Here is a 15,135-nt window from a genome sequence, read left to right on the forward strand (position 1 = left end):
GGGGGGGGAGGAGAGGGGGAATGGGGGGGGGGAGGAGAGGGGGGAATGGGGGGGGGGAGGAGAGGGGGAATGGGGGGGGAGGAGAGGGGGAATGGGGGGGGGAGGAGAGGGGGAATGGGGGGGGGGAGGAGAGGGGGAATGGGGGGGGGGGAGGGAGGGAGGGGGAATGGGGGGGGGGGGAGGGAGAGGGGGAATGGGGGGGGGGGAGGAGAGGGGGAATGGGGGGGGGGAGGGAGAGGGGGAATGGGGGGGGGGAGGAGAGGGGGAATGGGGGGGGGGAGGAGAGGGGGAATGGGGGGGGGAGGAGAGGGGGAATGGGGGGGGGAGGAGAGGGGGAATGGGGGGGGGAGAGAGGGAGAGGGGGAATGGGGGGGGAGAGGAGAGGGGGAATGGGGGGGGGAGGAGAGGGGGAATGGGGGGAGAGGAGAGGGGGAATGGGGGGAGGAGAGGGGGAATGGGGGGGGGAGGAGAGGGGGAATGGGGGGGGGGAGAGGAGAGGGGGAATGGGGGGGGAGAGGAGAGGGGGAATGGGGGGGGAGGAGCGGGGGACTGGGGGGGGAGGAGAGGGGGAATGGGGGGGGGCGGAGAGGGGGAGGGGGAGGGGAGGGGGGAAGGTAGAGGGAAAGGGGCGGAGGGGAGGGGGGGGGAGAAGGGGGAAGAAGGGGGGAGAAATCAGAGGAGAGGAGAGAAGAGGAACTCGGGGGAAGACGGATCACGTTTCTTCCAACCCCCCCGGTGCGAGTAAGCTTAAATGTACGTGTTACAAGGGACATCATTAGAGTGGATGAAATCCAGAAGTCTCGACACTGGCACTATTCACGTCATACCCAATAAACCTGTTAGCAATCCGCACACAATGCCCCATCTATGGTGGGGCGGGCGGGCAAGGGACTTTGACTGGGGGAGGCAGCACTTGCGCTGGGGTAAGAGACTTCAGCTGGAACGTGGTAGCTTTTGGGAGATCTATCCTCTGGCTTCTGAAGTCAAAATGGATGAAATTACAAATTGGAAAGTCAATCAGAACTAGGGCTGGGCGGTTCCAGTTACACATTCCAGAGGAACTTCATGGTGTGGCGTATCCTCCAAGGGGACCAATCAGCAATAGGTCATGTGATAATGGAGAGCCAATCAGAGAAACAGTTGGCATTCAGCTTGAGAAATAAACGTATCCATTAATTAAATTCAAAACTGAGGGGATTCAGGCTAGACATGGGAATGGAAAGGTAACTGGTTGAAGGGTAGGAAACAAGCATCAAGAGTCAGCCATGGTTGAGTCGCTGTACTTTTGCTTATAAATCAGAAAGCTATGGGTACAAGCCCCACTCCAGAGACTTGAGCACATAATCCAGGCTGACACTTCAGTGCACTGTCGGAGGTGCCGACTTTCGAATGAGCCATTAATCAAGGCCCCGTCTATCCTCTCAGACGAACTTAAAAGATCCCACGACACTATTCCAAGAAAAGCAGTGGAGTTCTCTCTATGCCCTGGTCAATGCTTATCTATGATCCATCACCAAAAACAGACCATCTGGTCACGTATTGCATTGCTGTTTGTGGAACCTTGTGTGCAAGTTGGCTGCCGCATTTCCCTACATTACAACAGTGACTATACTTTATATGGGCGTAAAGCGCTTTGGGACAGCCTGAGGTTATAAAAAGCACTATATAAATGCAAGTTCTTTCTTTCCTTTATTTGTTTTGTTCGGAGTTATGACAGAGTGGAAGGAAGTACTGAGTGGGGTACTTCAGGGCTCAGTACTGTTCCTAATTTAGATAAATAATCTGGATTCAGAAAGTCAATGTAAAACGGTCAAATTTGCAGATGATACCAAACTAGATGGGGCAATGAAATTAGAAGCACAGTTCAAATTTACAGAACGAGTTGAACAAATGAGTGACTGGACAGAGAAATGGCAGGTAAAATTTAATGCAGACAAGGGTAAAGTGCTACACAAAAAGGAAAATAGACAACATACATACTTCATGAATGGCGCAGAAACAGCTAAGAATGCAAGAGAGACATGGGAGTCTTGGAAGATAATAATTGGGGTCAACTTTTGAAAGAGGATTCGATTGAAGCTAATTTTACTATTTCATGAATATTTTAGGAGTCCCAAATGCCAAGAGTTTCCTCTTTGCACAGGATCACCATTAAAAATAAACTCCTGGGATAATGAGAAAAACCACCACCAAGTGAGAGAGATTGATTGCTACAATTAGTTGACCGTTGTTTCATGCAACTACCAGGATGGTCGAAGGCGAACTAAAGGGACCGTGGTCTTTTATCATCTAACAATTCCTATGCAACAAACCTGTTTCGAGGGGGGTTATAAAATTTCTCCAATACAAAACCAGACAAGGTCCAGAATCTACCCATACCTCCCCCATCTTAATCTGAAAGATGACTCAACACAACTGAAAAGGGGTAGATTGACAGTTATCAAGTGGGAATGAGACAAGTGGTGGGAATGAGACAAGTGGTGGGAATGAGACAAGTGGTGGGAATGAGACAAGTGGTGGGAATGAGACAAGTGGTGGGAATGAGACAAGTGGTGGGAATGAGACAAGTGGTGGGAATGAGACAAGTGGTGGGAAAGAAAAAGACAATTTACTCTGGCACACTTATCCCAAACACAGCCAGTTTAGCCTCTCTCAATATACCAGTAGGCGAGATAGACATGGTCAGACCAATTCATCTATCCCATGGGCAACCTGCAAACTTTGTATTTTTTTTATATATTAAGTAGACATTGCAATGTATTTTAATGCAAATTAACTGAACATTAGTTTTAAAAGTAACATTCTTTTTTTGGTTATATTTATCTTTTGACATCCACTGGCCACATGAAGTGTTCTTGATCACAAGCAGAGAATATTTGAATCTATACAAGACTTTTTGGTAAGAAATTGATCAGGAGCTAGGAAAATGCTCATTTTATATGTAGCAGCAGTTGTTTAAGATAAAATGCAAGCACAGAAACTTGGTTGTACTTACCGCTGGGGAAGAAGTCGATCACTGGCTAGATAACCTGATTTGTGGACCTCTTTGTTGAAATCTCCATATTTGGCTTGCACAGCATATGAAGCAAGCAGGACCGCAGTTTCTGGTGGACAGTAGATTTCATCATTAAGAATACCCTCCTTCACTTGCAAGAAGAATAGACGTTGTGTTATCTCCTGGATCAGCTCCTCAGACACATCTTCTGGAAAGAACTTTGCCCTAAATTTAAATTGTAGTGGATTCTCTTTTCTCACGTCCTGCTGAGTAACCTACAACATATACAAATTGCAAACAATAAGCTGGGTTCTCAGCTTCAATTGATAGTCCTAACAGAACAAAATTGACACTGGAGGACAACCTTGTACATGTAACATGTTCTTGTGGGACACTGTTCACATAGTTTGAGGAACCCTATTTGGATAATTGATTGCATTCATTCCAATGTTAATAATTAGCCTTATTCATTTAGCACTGAAACAGATATACAATGTGAAATAGTGCACGCTGAGGAGTTAAGCCTCATTCTTTCAACAATGCTGAAATGAAAAGTACCTAACTGCAATATATGTGATATGTTAAGGTGCAAAGCAATACCATGCATTTTACTACAACATGCAAATTAGCATGGTGACGAGAAAATGTAAAACCGAGAACACAATATTCTGTTCAGCATTTCCATATAAAGTATATCTGGGTCCTTCACAGACCAAAGCAATGCAAATAATTTTGGAGGGAGGCAAAAAGATTTCTGAAAGAGATTACAGGCTGTCGGGACAGGTACAACAGAGGCTCCAGCCCATTACAAAATATTTTGGGGGGGGGGGGGGGGGGGGGGGATAAAGGAAAGCAAATAATGGCCAGAGCTCCTACTCTTGACTGGTATCTGGTGTCTCCAAATGTGCCTGCAGGAGACACCAGATAGCCTACCAATACTTATCGTCTGGGCTTTCATGTGAATAATAAGCACTTGCACAAGAAAACAGGCCACCGTGTCTGTGGTAAAGACAAGAGACTAGGAGAGGGAGAAGGGATGGGAAACCAACCAAAATCCTATAAATATATTTTTTCCAGTTCCAAACGTAACCACATAGTTACGTTTAATGTAGAATGACACACCCTGGCTGCAACTATATTTATGTACTTTCACATACATTTCTGTCAATTAGTACAGAAAATAGCAGATAGCTATTCAATTAAAATTGAAATGTAGTTTTAAAATCAGATGTACAATGTTTTTCTTAAAGTCACAGCCTGCAGCAATTAGGTGGTACAGTGAGTTTGATACGGATTTTTGAGTCTTGTGCAAAATGAATTTGGGCAGTCTCAATCCAGTCCTTAGTAGGCAGTGATCTACAGCACAAGCTGCTCTTAATTTGGCAATCTTGGAGAGACCACAGGATGGCTGTTATGGGAATGGGAAAAATGTCACAATGGTGCAGTAAGGGGGACCTTTCTGAAGTTGGCACAAGGTATAATGTGGTAGAATAGAGGAAGCTTTGCTTTGGCTGTGCTCATCTAAGCTGGGAGTGCGAGCTGCTGGTAATGGGATGCCTAAAATGGAAAGAATTTCATTCCGTCACACTTCCATCCCTCACCTTGATAAGCATTTCTCTTCTATCCCTTCCTCTCTTCTCCCCGCCCCCCCCCCCCGCCGACGCAAATATATCACTTTTTATTTCTTAGTTTTTATGCCATGCATCAGTATTTCCTACCAATCTGGTCAGACATCCAGCATTCCCTAACCACAATAGCATAAAAATATCACGCCAGCATACAGTATATTAAAGTTTGCCTCTTGCACAGCCACTTCCTGTTCACATCCAAAAGTCACCAGCAATGTTAGTCCATAAGTAGAGAAGTTGTGCATTTCACATTCCCTGAAATGAGACTGTTCATCTGCTCTATAATGCTCCCATTTAGCAAAGAACTGGCAAAATGTCCCACAATTATCTCATGCAGTTTTATATATGGTTCAAAGCTCAAATCCAAACTTGGGACACTCTGGACAAGGATTCAGTACTTCAAGTTCTGTAGCTTCTAAGCACCCTCTCTTCCCCACCCCACTCCCACTCCCACTCCCGCCCCACCCAAACCCACCCACCTTTCACACATCATTTTCAAAAGCAGAATCCACCACCCCCTGCCATTTAAAAAAATATATATATTGTAACCACGATTCAACCAAACTCTGCTCAGTCTAAATGCATTGCAAGCACTTTCTGGTATTTTGAGTGAAGTAGTAAATTGTAGGGCAGGCAGCATAATGTTTCACCAAACACAAACTCAATGAAACATTTCTGTATCAAAAATTGGTAGCAGTACAGCTTCAATTAATTTGAAAGTGGACATGGTCATGATCCCTCGAGCCTACTCCGCCATTTAATAAGATCATGGCTGATCTGATCATGGACTCAGCTCCACTTCCCTGCCCGCTATCCCATAACCCTTTAGTCCCTTATCGCTCAAAAATCTCCGCCTTAAATATATTCAATGACCCAGCCTCCACAGTTCTCTGGGCAGAGAATTCCACAGATTTACAACCAGAGAAGAAATTCCTCCTCATCAGTTTTAAATGGGCGGCCCCTTATTCTGAGACTATGTCCCCTAGTTTTAGTTTCCCGTACGAGTGGAAATATCCTCTCTACATCCACCTTGTCGAGACCCCACATTCTCTTATGTTTCGATAAGTTCACCTCTCATTTTTCTGAGCTCCAATTTGTATAGGCCCAACCTACTCAACCTACCTTCATAAGTCAACCCCCTCTTCTCCAGAATCAACCTAGTGAACCTTCTCTGAATAGCCTCTAATGCAAGTATATCCTTCCTTAAATACGGAGGCCAAAGCTGCACGCAGCAGTCCAGGTGTGGCCTTACCAATAACCTGTACGGCTGTAGCAGGACTTTTCTGCTTTTATACTCTATCCCCCTTGCAATAAAGGCCAACATTCCATTTGCCTTCCTGATCACTTGCTGTACTTGCAAACTAACTTTTTGTGTTTCATGCACAAGGACCCCCAGGTCCCTCTGTACTGCAACACATTGCAATTTTTCTCCATTTAAATTAAAATTTGCTTTTCTATTTTTTCTGCCAAAGTGGATAACCTCACATTTTACTCCATCTGCCAAACTTTTGCCCACTCACTTAGCCTGTCTATATCCCTTTGCAGATTGTGTGTATCCTCATCACAATTTGCCTTCTCACCCATCTTTGTATCATAGAAACATAGAAAATAGGTTCAGAAGCAGGTCACTCAGCCCTTCGAGCCTGCACCACCAATCAATATGATCATGCAACTTCAGTATTCCACTCCTACCTTCTCCCCATAACCCCTGATCCCATTAGCCGTAAGGGCCACATCTAATTCCCTTTTGAATATATCCAATGAACTGGACTCAACAACTTTCTGTGGTAGAGAATTCCACAGGTTCACAATTCTCTGGGTGAAAAAGTTTCTCCTCATCTCGGTCCTAAATGGCTTTCCCCTCATCCTTAGACTGTGACCCCTGGTTCTGGACTTCCCCAACATCGGGAACATTTTTCCTGCACCTAACCTGTCCAATCCAGTCAGAATTTTATATGCTTCCATGAGATCCCCTCTCATTCTTCTCAATTCCAGTGAATACAAGCCTAGTCGATCCAGTCTTTCATATGTCAGTCCTGCCATCCCAGGAATCAGTCTGGTGAACCTTCGCTGCACTCCCTCAATAGCAAGAATGTCCTTCCTCAGATTAGAAGACCAAAACTGCACACAATACTCAAGGTGTGGTCTCACCAATGCCCTGTACAACTGCAGTAAGACCTCCCTGCTCCTATACTCAAATCCTCTCGTTATGAAGGCCAACATGCCATTTGCTTTCTTTGCTGCCTGCTGTACCTGCATGCCTACTTTCAATAACTGATGTACCATGACACCCAGGTCTCATTGCACCTCCCCTTTTACTAATCTCTCACCATTCAGATAATAATCTGCCTTCCTGTTTTTGCCACCAAAGTGGATAACCTCACATTTATCCACATTGTACTGCATCTGCCATGCATTTGCTCACTCACCTAACCTGTCCAAGTCACCCTGCAGCCTCTTAGCATCCTCCTCACAGCTCACACTGCCACCCAGCTTAGTGTCATCTGCAAACTTGGAGCTACATTACACTCTGTCCCTTCATCCAAGTCATTAATATAGATCATAAATAGTTAAGGACCCAGCACCGATCCCTGCAACACCCCATTAGTCACAGTTTGCCAACTGGAAAATGATCCATTTATCCCAACTTTGTTTTCTGTTAGTTAGCCAATCCTCTATCCAGGCTAATATATTATCCCCCAACCACGGCTCTCATTACATACTAGAATTAAATGTAGGACAAACGTTATTGGATAATTTCAACATACAATTTCATAATTTAGAAAACCCATGTGTAGCCCCAGCAAAAAGATTTTTAAACAAATCACTTTTGGTATCTAAATGGAAGGTGGCAGCCGGAGTAAAGGAGGTGTTCTGAATTTGGCGGTTAATGTCTGGGGTTCAATTAGATGGAATGTTTTATCTGATCAGCAGCAGGAATCTCAAGACTTCAATAATTATTCTGGTGAGTCTATAGAAGAAATATGGCAGTTTTTGTGCAGAAACTGCTCTGGCTAGCCTGGGAGACCACTGAAACTGCAGATGTTGTGGAAGAACAGTTTGCACCAGTAACAAGAACAGCTCTGGACTGAAGAGTTCTCTGCTGTTCAATTAGAGTGCAACTAGAAGTTTTGTGTTTATGGAGAGCAGTTTGTTTTCTCCAACAACCCTCTGAATTTACATGAAGATTTCCAGCCTCACAGCTACAATTATGTTATCGTTAATCCACCCTACCTTTCAGAAGTGTGTCTCAACAAAGTCATTCAAATATTTAACAAAAGGAAATATTCTTCTTTGTACTGGTGCTGGCATGGATAATCTAGAGGTGAAGTTACTGTGTGAAAATGTGTCAATGTTTTCCAACCAAAATTAATTTTGCTGCTACACAAACTGAGCCCAGATTAGATTAGCTCTCCATCTCATATCTTTGAAATTGAAAAATAATGGCCGTATCATGCATTAAATAGAAATACTCAATCATAAAAGCACTGTAACTGAAAGCACGTTCTAAATATTGATCCAACGGAGGCCTTGCGATTTATGTATGAATACTGATGAGGTATATCTATTAAATGGCTGACATGGATTTTTTTCTTTTTTTTAAAAAATAAGTTACAATCCATGTTAAACAAATGTGTGTGCTATAGTTAGATATATTTTCCAAAATATTTCTTGGTGGATTTCTTGCCAGTCCTTATGAAATAAAAGGATTCACAGAAGGAATTTAAAAAAAAATACCTTTTTGTTTAACTTCAGCCACGTGGTATATCCTTTGCTGTCTACATACTGCAGGCCAAAGAACCACACTTCTCGCAGGCCTACAGTCTTTACAACCTGAAATAGGAATATCCATCAGTACCCTTCCACAGACAGGCAGAACTTTACATTATATTCAGCTTATTATCCCAACTCAATTTGAATGGAAGTTATCTGAAAGTTAGCTTAATATCTGGTAACTTCTATGGTGACCATAAAACAGCAGAATATTTGGTCAGCGTAAGTCAAATTCTTTTGGCACAAAGCAAACTTCGCCGATTCATACTGGAAAATACCAGTATAACAATATACTACATTTTACTTTCAAATATGGAACCAGAGAAGTGTGCAATGCGAGTTTTAACAAATGGTTGAGGAAGCATAGCAACTGGAGGAGCCCATACACCCCCTCAAGCCTGTTCCATCATACAATTAGATTATGGTAATCTGTGCCTCAACGCCATATCCCAGGATACCTATAGGAACAATAATCTATTAATATCAGTTGAAAATTTAAATTGACCCAGCATCCACAGCCTTTTGGCAGGGGGGGGGGGGGTACTCATTTAACACCCGTCGTTAATGGGCCCACGTTCTTCTTTAGCACGGTAGTTCTCTTAATACATGTATAAAACATTTTACCGTTAGCTTTGATATCCCTTGCAAGATTTTTCATATTCCCTTTACATACATTACTCTTTGCATCCCTTTGTTGCTTTTTAATAACTGCCCCAGCCCCAGAGGTCCCTGTGGTGAAACCATTGCTCTCCCATTAGGCGATTTGACCCCTGACTCCAGTCAGCGATTGCTTCCCCTCCGGCTCTGATCAGACTCGTTCCCTGCTGTATGCTGGGATATGGGAGCTGCTCCTGGTGAAGCCCAATCACCAGAGCAGTCTGGCTTTTGACAGAAGCTGCTGTTCAAAAGGACATATATTGGCTGAAGTAAAAGTTCACTTCACCCTGGAGGTAGCCATTCTGTTCCCTCTGGGATCGGCGTAATTATGTGAAAATAGGATCGGCCGGGAATGGCTAACTGACTATGTCTGTGCATCCTCCTGGTTTGTGCCAGTTTCATTGCGCTGCAACCTTGCAAATCTAATAAAAACAGGTGTTGGCCTATTGATCCACCATCAGACCAAGGCCTTTTGAAGGTGAAGAGCAGGTGTTTGCACTCTGTATAAAAGCATCTTATACTGGGGCTGGTACCCGATAGAAATATTAATGGGTGGAAGAGTGGGTCAGAGGTCAGTCTCCTGAGGCAGGAACAAAATAAGAGCACCATACAAGTCAACTATCCCAGAATGCTGGATGACTACAGCTATCTTGAACAAAAAGGAATATGCTTGTCCAAGATACCTGCACATTATGATTACTTAATGTGCAACTTGTTGCCCAGCACCAAAGCAAGTTTAAAGTGGGGGGGGCGGGGAAGGAGAGAGGAGAGAAAAGAGGGGGGGGGGGGGGGGGGGAAGAGACGAGAAAGAAAAAGGAGAAAGAGAAAGAAGGGGGGGGAGGGAAAGAGAGCGAGAGCAAGTTGGATGGTGGGAAAGCTGGGGGGTGGGGGAGGAAAGAGAGGAGAAGAGGGGGAAGGGGAGGGAGGAGAAAGAAGGGGGTATTTCCTAAAATCCACAAGAGTCCTTCTCCCATCATCCTTGTCTTTGCTGCCCTGTCTCCATATATTGAATTCAAATTTGCAAATCTATGTGGCCTTGCAATCTACACCTGCCTTTACGCAACAGCCGGTGGGTGACCTTCTGGTCCCTTATGCATCACCCGTGACTGCACTCACCATTCATTGGACGAGCCTTCAGCTGTTTTGGCTCTACTCTCTGGAACACCCTCGCTAACTCTCTCCATTTGACTTCAGATACTTCAAAAATGTCTCGAAGCATGCTTTTGGCTGCCTCCCCTTTTGCCGCGCCCCCCCCCGCCCGCCCCCAAATGGGCTGTACAAATGAAAATGGTTCAAGAGCTTTAGAACTCTAAAGCACTACACTGTAGGAATTTACTTGAACTTTCAACCTCAGAATTAGAGATTTAAAATTCACTTCTAAATAAAATGACAAATTTTAACCATAGGACATGAACAAAAAGATTAAGCTTACCTGATCAAAGAGCTGTTTGCCAGTTGTATTTGGCTGGATGGCAAACTCTAGCTCTGCATCCATGGTAGTAACACGTACATTGATCTGTCAAGAGGCAGAAAGTGAAATCTATTAAAACTAATTTATCTACAAACAAGCTATTATAATCAATTTTGCAATTATATTTGAGGCAGAGAGAAAAAAAAATACAAACTAATCTTGAAGACTGGTAAGTCACCAGTATTTTAACTCTCTCCCACTTTGAATAACCAGAAACAGCCATTTCTATACAACTCCTTTGAAGTGCTATAATTACTATACTCCCAGAAGAAAAATATTTTTGAAGTCTAAGAAGCATCAGGGGATTACATTCATCCATGGAAATAATTAACAGCACATGATGTGCCAATGTTAGGTTCGGAAAAGACAAAAACAAGCTTGCACACTTTCTGGCTAAAAATCATGTACCAATTTTGAATCCACATCAAGTTTCACCCTTTTTAGGTATTAATTAGTCCTCAATTTATTCTTCATTGCAATATTTTAGCACCCTATTTCTCAAAAAAGTATGCGACCATAGCTGCATAACATTTCACTATGCTGCAAATTTTCATAAGACTGCTCGTCTGTTCAACATATTGCATTCAGTAATGAATTTTGAATATCAATGACTATTCCGGGGCATCATGCAGGAATATCATGTTCCTTCCAAATACACTAGTGCACCATTCACTCGGATTATCATTGGAACACATTATGCATCTCTGCACAACGAAAAGTACCTGGGTAGCACACAGATTTTCTAACCCATCCCAGCACTGAAACAATACAATCGGTAAACGGAGATCTTGCCCTCGATAAGATAACATGGGCATGCTTGTGACATTTTCAATTTAAACAATATCCAAGCAGCTCGCCCAATGGCTCTGGAACTTTATCCAGTGAGTAGCATAGTCACTTAAAACTAGAAATATTCTAGGTTTGATTCAGTCTATATGAAGGGTGACTGGTCTTAGCTGAGGGAAGACATTCGGGTTTCCACAATCAGCCTTACCACTTCTAGGTGGAAGGGGTTGAAAGTCAAAAGTAGTCACAGTTCCCATTCCCGATTACTATACAGTGACCCCTGTTGGAAAAGCACCTAAATGCTGGACAATATAGAATGAGTTTGACTGGGATCAAGTCGTGGTCAAGTCATCTGCCAACTCACACACACGAATAAATTGTCTCTGGGCAAGGTACTAGAGAGCAGCTGGCAATCTTAGAACCATATTCCAGCAATTAATCATGCATTCAGAGAAGAGGACAGGGAGAAATACTGCTACTTAGCCCAGCTGCTTTGAATATATATTTTAATTATATTAGTGGATGATGGTAAATCAAGTGCTGCCCTGTTTATAAGCACAAGTATTCTACCATGCAATACAGTTATTGGCCCCGAGTTCACTGCCCCTATAGGCACATATAAGGCGCGCATGTGCCCGTGGGGTTCCTGCAAGTTCTGGGTTTAGGTATGCGAAGCACATGCGCCTAAACCTGGAATTTGCGATCCATCAAGAATCCTCTTAACAGATTGCAAGCATCTGGAAGAAAGGGGCCCCCATGGGCAGGGAGTTGGACTATTTGCTCAACTTCTGCCAGCCAATGCCCGTGAAATTCTTACAGCGGTTTTATCGTAAGACTTTTAAAGGACAGAAAAAGACAGTTTTTTTTTTAGACCCTTGAAAATCTAAGCTTTTCAAAAAATTACATTTGTTTTAATGAATTAAATTCCATTGATTAATTTTAAATGATTTAAAAAAGTTATTTTAAGTGCTTGTGTGTTTTTGCGGGTATTCCCATTCATACTTGGTGATTCTGTACATGCGGAACTCAACACAAGTCCGAATGGGAATACCCCTACATTGAATGGTTGGGCTGTCCCACGCAATCCCAGGTATGTGTGCGAAGCGTCTACGTCCCTGGGATAAGTGGGCCTCTATGCAGGCCTTCACATAGAGGCCCAGGACCACAAATCTCCGAACCTCTCAGACCACTAGGTAAATTCACAAGATATTTTGTCAAGTCGGTGGTGTTATGTCTCAAATAAAGCAATGTGACTGAGTACTGTAGACTTGAGTAAGTGTGAAGTTAGTTCCTTTATCCTGACTCGAGTGCTGGCACAGCATGGGAGGCCTGCTTATATACAGTGCTCGCAAGGGATGCTGGAATCCCTTGGGACCTCAAACAGATACGCCCTCTGGTGGCTGTAGAATGCTGGTTATAAGATGTTGCATACATAACATCACTCCCCCCAAAGTCAATAGTACACTTATTTACAGGGCAAGACGATCGGGGGCTTTTCACTCCCTTGTTGATCGTCTCGGTACAAACACAGGTGCAGGTGAGTTGTTTGGGTCTGTGCTGGGCTGCTGCACAGCTGGCCTTGCTGGGCAGCTGAGGATGATGAGTTCAGCTTCGCAGTCAACCGTGATGTCGGTTGCTACTTGTGTGTGTATCGGAGGGTCGAAGTTGATGGTGTCCTCTTCAGGTTGCTCGTGACTGTCTGTGAATCGCAGTTTGGTTTGGTCCAAATGCTTTCTGCAAGTTCGTCCATTTGCGAGTTTGACCTGAAACACCCTACTCCCTTCTTTGGCTATGACAGTGCCAGCAAGCCATTTGGGAACATGTCCATAGTGGAGTACATATACAGGGTTATTGACTTCAATATCACGTGACAAATTTGCACGATCATGGTACATGCTTTGTTGATGCCGCCTGCCCTCAACATGATCATTGAGATCAGGGTAGACTAGAGAGCCTTGTTTGGAGTGCCCTTTTCATGAGCAGTTCGGCAGGGGAAACCTCTGAGCGAGTGGGGTTGTGTGGTAGCTGAGCAGAACTCAGGACAGGCGGGTCTGCAGGGAGCCTTCCGACATGCATTTCAAACTTTGCTTGATGGTTTGGATTGCCCGTTCTGCCTGGCCGTTGGACGCGGGCTTGAACGGGGCTGTTGTGACATGCTTGATCCCATTGCGGGTCATGAATTCCTTGAATTCAGCGCTGGTGAACCATGGCCCATTGTCGCTGACAAGGACATCAGGCAGGCCGTGCATGGCAAACATGGCTCGTAGGCTTTCGATGGTGGCAGTGGATGTGCTTAGACATTACAAAATCAATCCATTTTGAATAAGCATCTACAATAACCAAGAATATTTTGCCTAGAAACAGACCAGCGAAGTCAACGTGGATCCTAGACCACTGTTTGGAGGGCCATGACCACAAACTTAGCGGTGCCTCCCTGGGTGCATTGCTCAGTTGAGAGCAAGTGTTGCATTGGCGCACGCAAGACTCCAAATCTGAGTCGATGCCGGGCCACCACACATGGGATCTGGCTATAACTTTCATCATTACTATGTCTGGGTTGGTATTGTGTAGTCACATATAAACGTTTCCCTGCCTTTCTTAGGCAAAAATCACACGATTACCCCACAAAAGACAGTCCACTTGTATGGATATTTTGTCTTTGCGCTCTGGAACGGCTTGATCTCTTCATGCATCTCCGCTGGGATACTGGACCAGCTCCCATGGAGTCCACAGTTTTTTTTTTAAAAACAAGGGACAGTAAAGGATCCTGGCTGGTCCAGGTCCCGGTCCCGATCTGGCACGACGTAACGGGTGACTTTTCGTTTTCAAATGCATCCATCATCAAGAGCAAGTCTACAGGCTGTGTCATTTCCACCCCGGTGGTGGGCAATGGTAGCCGACAGAGCATCAGCGCAGTTCTCTGTGCCTGGCCTGTGGTGAATTACATAGGTATATGCAGACAGCGTGAGCGCCCATCTTTGGAGAGCAGAGCCATTGGTATTAATACCTTGGCTCTCTGAGAATAGCGATACAAGTCCAAGCCCAAGCAGATACTGGTGTATTTTTTTTCACCCCGTAAACGCATGCCAGAGCTTCTTTTTCAATCATGCTGCAGGCCCCTTCAGCCTTGGACAAACTCCTGAACGCATAAGCGACTGACCGGTTGCAATGTTACTGATTCGTTTGCTTGTTGAAACACACACCTGACCCCGTATGAAGACACATCGCAAGCTAGCACTAAGCATTTACATGGGTCATACAGAACAAGCAGTTTGTTGGAACATAACAGATTTCTGGCTCTCTCAAAAGCAGTCTCCCAGTCATCTCCCTTGCATAGCAACATGTGGAGGGGTTCTAGCAAGGTGCTTAAACTGGGTAGGAAATTACCAAAATAATTGAGTCCCAGGAACGACTGCAGCTCAGTCACGTTCTGTGGTCTTGACGCGTTCTTGATGGCTTCGCATCGGTGGGTCTGATGCCGTCTGCCGCGATTCTTCTCCCCAAGAACTCTACCTCTGGTGCCAGGAAAACACACTTCAAGCGTTTCAACCAGAGTCCCACACGATCTAGCAACTTAGAACCTCTTCCAGGTTCTGCAAGTGCTCGATGGTGTCCCGACCTGTGATCAATACGTCGTCCTGGAAAATCATGGTGCGCAGAACCGACTTTAGCAGGCTCTCCATGTTCCTTTGATAAATAGCCGCATCCGATCAAATTCCAAACGGGCATCTATTGTGGATGAAGAGATCTTTATGCGTGTTGATGCAGGTAAGGCCTTCTCGAAGTTTCCACCAGCTCCTACATCATGTAGGCCGAGGTCAGGT

At 44.5% G+C, this 15,135-nt stretch overlaps 1 protein-coding gene across 2 annotated transcripts in view; it reads right to left on the bottom strand.

Annotated features, from left to right (window-relative positions):
• LOC139275132 (radixin) overlaps positions 1-15,135 on the bottom strand; it is a 103,499-nt gene that overhangs the window by 45,094 nt on the left and 43,270 nt on the right. For both annotated transcript variants that reach the window (XM_070892174.1, XM_070892175.1), the window contains exons 3-5: positions 10,487-10,570; positions 8,362-8,457; positions 2,996-3,270 (exon numbers count right to left, since the gene is read on the bottom strand). In XM_070892174.1, the coding sequence (XP_070748275.1) occupies positions 2,996-3,270; positions 8,362-8,457; positions 10,487-10,570 (455 nt within the window). The remainder of the gene's footprint in view (positions 1-2,995; positions 3,271-8,361; positions 8,458-10,486; positions 10,571-15,135) is intronic.

This window comes from Pristiophorus japonicus, chromosome 10 (assembly GCF_044704955.1).
Source record: "Pristiophorus japonicus isolate sPriJap1 chromosome 10, sPriJap1.hap1, whole genome shotgun sequence".
Lineage (NCBI taxonomy): Eukaryota > Metazoa > Chordata > Chondrichthyes > Pristiophoridae > Pristiophorus > Pristiophorus japonicus.